Genomic DNA, 7,276 nt, shown 5'->3' with positions numbered 1-7,276 from the left:
CTATCTTAGTTAAAGCTGTTGACAAAGTGTACTGACTTGTGTGCTGTTTGGGAACAGTTGATTTTCATCAGCTCACCTGAATGTGTTCTCAAGTTAGTGCTGGACGTGTTGAGAGAGCAGCATATGTTTTAGCCGTTTTTTCAGTCAAACTCATACATGTGTCCCAGATAGGCCACGGAGAGTCATTGTTGTTATTGACATCATCATCTTCATCAATGCCATCGAACCCCTCTGCCATTTCGCGCAGACTGGTTCATTTCATGTAATCCGTTAAATTGCATTCATTCAATACGTCTGTTTTGATTTTCACTTCCTGCTTTGCGGCTGGAGTCCCGCCCTATCCTGCCTCTGATTGGCCTACCCGTAATGTTTTGGTCTACCATACCCAATCATGAGTCGTCACTCGTATCTAAACAAACCAACCAATCATAGTGGGTTTTTTACGGGGAGTTTTTTTTTCTCCTCGCAGATCTTCTAGTCTAGACTGTTTCTCCCGAAAGTAGCGCGTAACGTTTCTCGTCGCTACGTTACTACTTCATTCTATAAATAGCTCCGCTACAGAGATCGCTACCCTGGTTAAAAAGTAGCGACGCTAGCAGCACGCTACTGAGAATTGTAGTTAAGCTATGTAGCGTCGCTACTTGTAGCTAGCTACTGCCCATCACTGTCCATCTCTCTGTCATCATGTTGTCTAATGCTCTCTCTCTCTCTCTCTCTCCCTCTCCCTCTCCCTCTCCCTCTCTCTCTCTCTCTCTCTCTCTCTCTCTCTCTCTCTCTCTCCTCCTCCCCCCCCCCCTCCCTCCCTCCCTCCAGGCTGCATGCTGTGTTTTGGTCAGTCGGCCTTCTTCCGTTTCAACCACCCAGAGGAGGCCCTCAGGATGAAGAGCATGATGCCTGAGGGGGGAGAGAGACCCACCGGGGACTACAGGCTCCGCTCAGGTACGGTCTGACTACAGGCTCCGCTCAGGTACGGTCTGACTACAGGCTCCGCTCAGGTACGGTCTGTAGGGTTAGGGTCAGAGAGACCGTCTGACTACAGACCACACACTCAGGTCAGCTGGTCAGAGAGAGAGACCGTCTGACTACAGACCACACACTCAGGTCAGAGGTCAGAGAGAGAGACCGTCTGACTACAGACCACACACTCAGGTCAGAGGTCAGAGAGAGAGACCGTCTGACTACAGACCACACACTCAGGTCAGAGGTCAGAGAGAGAGACCGTCTGACTACAGACCACACACTCAGGTCAGAGGTCAGAGAGAGAGACCGTCTGACTACAGACCACACACTCAGGTCAGAGGTCAGAGAGAGAGACCGTCTGACTACAGACCACACACTCAGGTCAGAGGTCAGAGAGAGAGACCGTCTGACTACAGACCACACACTCAGGTCAGAGGTCAGAGAGAGAGACCGTCTGACTACAGACCACACACTCAGGTCAGAGGTCAGAGAGAGAGACCGTCTGACTACAGACCACACACTCAGGTCAGAGGTCAGAGAGAGAGACCGTCTGACTACAGACCACACACTCAGGTCAGAGGTCAGAGAGAGAGACCGTCTGACTACAGACCACACACTCAGGTCAGAGGTCAGAGAGAGAGACCGTCTGACTACAGACCACACACTCAGGTCAGAGGTCAGAGAGAGAGACCGTCTGACTACAGACCACACACTCAGGTCAGAGGTCAGAGAGAGAGACCGTCTGACTACAGACCACACACTCAGGTCAGAGGTCAGAGAGAGAGACCGTCTGACTACAGACCACACACTCAGGTCAGAGGTCAGAGAGAGAGACCGTCTGACTACAGACCACACACTCAGGTCAGAGGTCAGAGAGAGAGACCGTCTGACTACAGACCACACACTCAGGTCAGAGGTCAGAGAGAGAGACCGTCTGACTACAGACCACACACTCAGGTCAGAGGTCAGAGAGAGAGACCGTCTGACTACAGACCACACACTCAGGTCAGAGGTCAGAGAGAGAGACCGTCTGACTACAGACCACACACTCAGGTCAGAGGTCAGAGAGAGAGACCGTCTGACTACAGACCACACACTCAGGTCAGAGGTCAGAGAGAGAGACCGTCTGACTACAGACCACACACTCAGGTCAGCTGGTCAGAGAGAGACCTGTTTTTACACACCTGTTTTTACACACCTGTTTTTACACACCTGTTTTTACACACATGTTTTTACACACATGTTTTTACACACTTGTTTTATACACCTGTTTTTATCTCATCACGCTCTTATTGATATTGATAGATATGATTTAGTTGAATTTGATCATGGGCTTATTTTTAATTCATGATGCAGACATAACGTGAAATGTCAATGTCTGTATACTGTGTGAGCTGTGAGATACCCTGAATTTCCCCAAGGGGATTAATAAAGTATCTATCTATCTATCTATCTATCTATCTATCTATCTATCTATCTATCTATCTATCTATCTATCTATCTATCTATCTATCTATCTATCTATCTATCTATCTATCTATCTATCTATCTATCTATCTATCTATCTATCTATCTATCTATCTAAACCAGGGGTCTCAAACTTAGTTTACCTGGGGGCCGCTGGAGGTAGAGTCTGGGTGAGGCTGGGCCGCATCAAATATTCCACAAAAAAAGGGTTTAAAGTATTCCAAAAAAAGTACAACTGATCCAATCTTCTCAATCTTTAGCAATAACATTTCAGAACATGAACAGTTCTTCAGAACATGAACAGTTCTTCAGAACATGAACGGTTCTTCAGAACATAGGCTTCTCAGTGGTGTCAGTGGACTCATCCACAGCTATGGAAATGCACTGTGCATTTTTTTTTCTATCACAAAGCTGTTTAATCAAATCACCAGCCAGTATTTCAGTTATTCTGGTTGCTGTGCGATCTGAGGGGGATTTGCTTTTGTTTGCCTTCAAACATGGTCTCCATCACTTCAGTCAGAGAATGGCTTCTTGTGTTTAGCCAACACCCATGCCACTGAGTGAGGACTTGGTTGCTTTTTCTCGTTGTGACATAGATTTAATAATAATTCTGCAGCTTGATATGATGATTTCATTCGATTTATTTTTGTGGTTCTTAGCACTCAATTTTGAGGAAAGGCTGCATCAAAATAACTGTTTTGTTTCGTAGTGGCGTTTCAAATTGCCACTCTTCACAAGAGCTACTTGGCATATTAGGCACATTGGTTTGGTGCTGGGAGGATGCACGCATATTTTTCAGTCCATTCACTTTGAATTGCAACGATTTTCACTGTCGACTTTTCTTTTACTGTCCATCTTTGAACATATTGTTCTACTAGCTGCCAGCTGGCGAAACTAGGCTACTAGCTACATTTATCTCACGGAGATAAAACTGGGAATGAGGTTACTAGCTACAGTACCTGCAGATGAAACTACCTGTAGATGCGCTGTCAACTCTCGCTCTGACTCGGACCCGTTGAAAGAGACGACACGCATCCCGTGAAGACCCGCCCTACTCTGCCTCTGTGGGGGGGGGGGGGGGGGGGGGGGAAGAACCGCTGACGGGACGCTGAATGTGATTGGACCAGAGTAGACAGACACAGACAGTGGAGCAGTACAGCCGGACATGCAGAGCACTGCTTGCAGAGGAGATAGCGGAGAATTTTGAGGATTTCCTTCCACTATGTCACTCCGGAATCACGTTTCAACCAAGTCATGAGCCTGCGCTATGGTAGCCTACAAGTGATCAAATAAATAAAACTTCCAACTCGCGCAACGACTCGGCAAAAAGTTGCGCGCGGGCCGCACTAACACTAAACTTTGATGTCAAGTAGGGGGCCGCAAAATATCATCCAGCGGGCCGCGAGTTTGAGACCCCTGATCTACAGTATACGCTCAGGCAGTGTTCATTTTGTCAACGAAAATGATGACCAAATATGGTCGTCAACGAAGCTTTTTCCCCCTGACTAAATCTAGACTAAAACAAAAAAGACAAAGCCGAGACTAAAACTGACTAAGACTAAAATGCTCAGACCTGTAGTTGACTAAAACCGACTAAAACGAAAAATAAATTAAGGTGACTAAATATGATAACGACAAAAGGAGCATTTGACACTAAGACTAAGACTAAAACTAGAATGAAAATAGCTGACAAAATGAACACTGGCTATAATAAGCTATAACTAAATTTCAATTACAATAGTTCATGGTTGAAGGATAACAGACACTATATTGAAGCTGAGTTCCTCCATTTGTGACCATCGGACTGTCAGGTGGAGCTAGGTGGAGCTAGGTGGAGCTCGGTGGAGCTAGGTGGAGCTAGGTGGAGCTGGGTGGAGCTAGGTGGAGCTTGGTGGAGCTAGGTGGAGCTGGGTGGAGCTAGGTGGAGCTAGGTGGAGCTAGGTGGAGCTCGGTGGAGCTCGGTGGAGCTAGGTGGAGCTCGGTGGAGCTCGGTGGAGCTAGGTGGAGCTCGGTGGAGCTAGGTGGAGCTAGGTGGAGCTAGGAGCTAGGTGGAGCTAGGTGGAGCTAGGTGGAGCTGGGTGGAGCTAGGTGGAGCTAGGTGGAGCTGGGTGGAGCTAGGTGGAGCTAGGTGGAGCTGGGAGCTAGGTGGAGCTAGGTGGAGCTAGTGGAGCTGGGTGGAGGTGGGTGGAGCTAGGAGCTGGGTGGAGCTAGGTGGAGCTGGGTGGAGCTATAGGTGGAGCTAGGTGGAGGTGGGTGGAGCTAGGTGGAGCTAGGTGGAGCTAGGTGGAGCTAGGTGGAGGTGGGTGGAGGTGGGTGGAGCTAGGAGCTAGGTGGAGCTAGGTGGAGCTAGGTGGAGCTAGGTGGAGCTAGGTGGAGCTGGGTGGAGCTAGGTGGAGCTAGGTGGAGCTGGGTGGAGCTAGGTGGAGCTGGGTGGAGCTGGGTGGAGCTGGGTGGAGCTAGGTGGAGCTGGGTGGAGCTAGTGGAGCTAGGTGGAGCTAGGTGGAGCTAGGTGGAGCTGGGTGGAGCTGGGTGGAGCTGGGTGGAGCTGGGTGGAGCTAGGTGGAGCTAGGTGGAGCTAGGTGGAGCTGGGAGCTAGGTGGAGCTAGTGGAGCTAGGTGGAGCTAGTGGAGCTGGGTGGATGTGGGTGGAGCTAGGAGCTGGGTGGAGCTAGGTGGAGCTGGGTGGAGCTATAGGTGGAGCTAGGTGGAGGTGGGTGGAGCTAGGTGGAGCTAGGTGGAGCTAGGTGGAGCTAGGTGGAGGTGGGTGGAGCTAGGAGCTGGGTGGAGCTAGGTGGAGCTAGGTGGAGCTGGGTGGAGCTAGGTGGAGCTGGGTGGAGCTAGGTGGAGCTAGGTGGAGCTAGGTGGAGCTGGGTGGAGCTAGGTGGAGCTAGGTGGAGCTGGGTGGAGCTGGGTGGAGCTAGGTGGAGCTAGGTGGAGCTGGGTGGAGCTGGGTGGAGCTGGGTGGAGCTAGGTGGAGCTGGGTGGAGCTAGGTGGAGCTGGGTGGAGCTAGGTGGAGCTGGGTGGAGCTAGGTGGAGCTGGGTGGAGCTAGGTGGAGCTAGGTGGAGCTGGGTGGAGCTAGGTGGAGCTAGGTGGAGCTGGGTGGAGCTGGGTGGAGCTAGGTGGAGCTAGGTGGAGCTGGGTGGAGCTGGGTGGAGCTAGGTGGAGCTGGGTGGAGCTAGGTGGAGCTGGGTGGAGCTAGGTGGAGCTGGGTGGAGCTAGGTGGAGCTAGGTGGAGCTAGGTGGAGCTGGGTGGAGCTAGGTGGAGCTGGGTGGAGCTAGGTGGAGCTAGGTGGAGCTAGGTGGAGCTAGGTGGAGCTGGGTGGAGCTAGGTGGAGGTGGGTGGAGCTAGGTGGAGCTAGGTGGAGCTAGGTGGAGCTGGGTGGAGCTAGGTGGAGCTGGGTGGAGCTAGGTGGAGGTGGGTGGAGCTAGGTGGAGCTGGGTGGAGCTGGGTGGAGCTAGGTGGAGCTGGGTGGAGCTAGGTGGAGCTAGGTGGAGCTGGGTGGAGCTGGGTGGAGCTAGGTGGAGCTAGGTGGAGCTAGGTGGAGCTGGGTGGAGCTAGGTGGAGCTGGGTGGAGCTAGGTGGAGGTGGGTGGAGCTAGGTGGAGCTAGGTGGAGCTGGGTGGAGCTAGGTGGAGCTGGGTGGAGCTAGGTGGAGCTAGGTGGAGCTAGGTGGAGCTAGGAGCTAGGTGGAGCTGGGTGGAGCTAGGTGGAGCTAGGTGCACTGTGTCCATGTGGCTGGAAAACTGCGTTGCAATAAGCTAGCTGGGCTTTGTTCACCCCAAGTTCGTATTTTAGGCTAGCGTTTTTTTTTTTATTATCTTTCTTCCCCTCTTTTTCCCTCTTTTTCTCCCATCCCACCCTTCCTGGTTGTTGCGTACTTTTCCTCTACTGTTGGTCCGGGAGACCGGAGACTGTCACATGCTTTCCTCCGACGCATGTGCAGCCTGGGGCAGGCCAACCTGGCCGCGCAGGTTCTCACCGGGGAGAGTGTAGCGTGTGGGAGGCCACACTATCTCTCCTCAGTTCCAACCCTCGCTGAGCAGGCGCCCCGACCGAACTGTAGGGGTCGCTGTCCACAACACCCAGGACCCACCCTTCAGCTTCTCCCACCCTCTAATACTGCCAATTGTATTAGCGTGAGCGGCCAGCCAAGCTGGTGACAACGCCGGGAGCTGGATTCGAACAGGCGAATCCAGCGTCTCCGGTGTTGGTGACGAACGCAATCTCCGCTACGCCACCTGACCCCCCCCCCCCCCCCCCCTAGCGGGTTATTTTGAGCGAGCTTGTTGAGCTCGCCCGTACGCTGGTCCGAGAGACAGGCCGTCCGACGGCGACTGCAGACTAGTGGTACGGTCCGTCCGGTAACCGCTCAGTCGCATGTTTGAACCCATGACGGTAAAGTGTCCTTGAGCAAGACACTGAACCCCCACCCACCTGCTCCGGAGGTAAAGGTCTGTCTCTGCATTCTGATGCCTCTGGGTGACGTCCCTACATACAACACGCGTGTGTCTCTCGGAGGGACACGTGACGAGACATGGTTGCTGAGACCCACTCGACTAGATCTACTGTCCTGAACGATGTAGCCGGTCTGCATCCTTCAAGACGTCGCCATCGCTTCCGTATATCAACCGTTCATGTTTATGACGAAACTGATGAGTTACATTCATTAAAGAAAGTTGATTTAATAAAAGAAAAGAAGATTTAATCGGATGAATCACTTTTTTAACAATTTTCTTTTTTGGATTACGTCATAAAATATGACGACAGACATTGGAAGCTGCGTTCGAATACTTCAATAGAAGCTATGAATGTTAAAAAATTACATTTGCTTGACATTTGTTGCCTCTG

The 7,276-nt window shown here is 51.6% G+C and overlaps 1 protein-coding gene across 1 annotated transcript in view; it reads left to right on the top strand.

Annotated features, from left to right (window-relative positions):
- Window positions 1-818: 818 nt before the first annotated feature.
- The window catches only part of LOC311248780 (pleckstrin homology-like domain family B member 1), a gene marked incomplete at both ends in the record, with an annotated part of 138,719 nt that continues 132,261 nt past the window's right edge, over window positions 819-7,276 (top strand). The window contains 1 exon segment of the mRNA XM_084339608.1: window positions 819-939. Within this exon segment, the coding sequence (XP_084195734.1) occupies window positions 819-939 (121 nt within the window).

This window comes from Notolepis coatsorum (assembly GCF_963971535.1).
Source record: "Notolepis coatsorum genome assembly, contig: SCAFFOLD_330, whole genome shotgun sequence".
Classification (NCBI taxonomy): domain Eukaryota; kingdom Metazoa; phylum Chordata; class Actinopteri; order Aulopiformes; family Paralepididae; genus Notolepis; species Notolepis coatsorum.
Note: the sequence above shows the minus strand (reverse complement) of the source record. Positions and strands in the feature narration are given on the sequence as shown.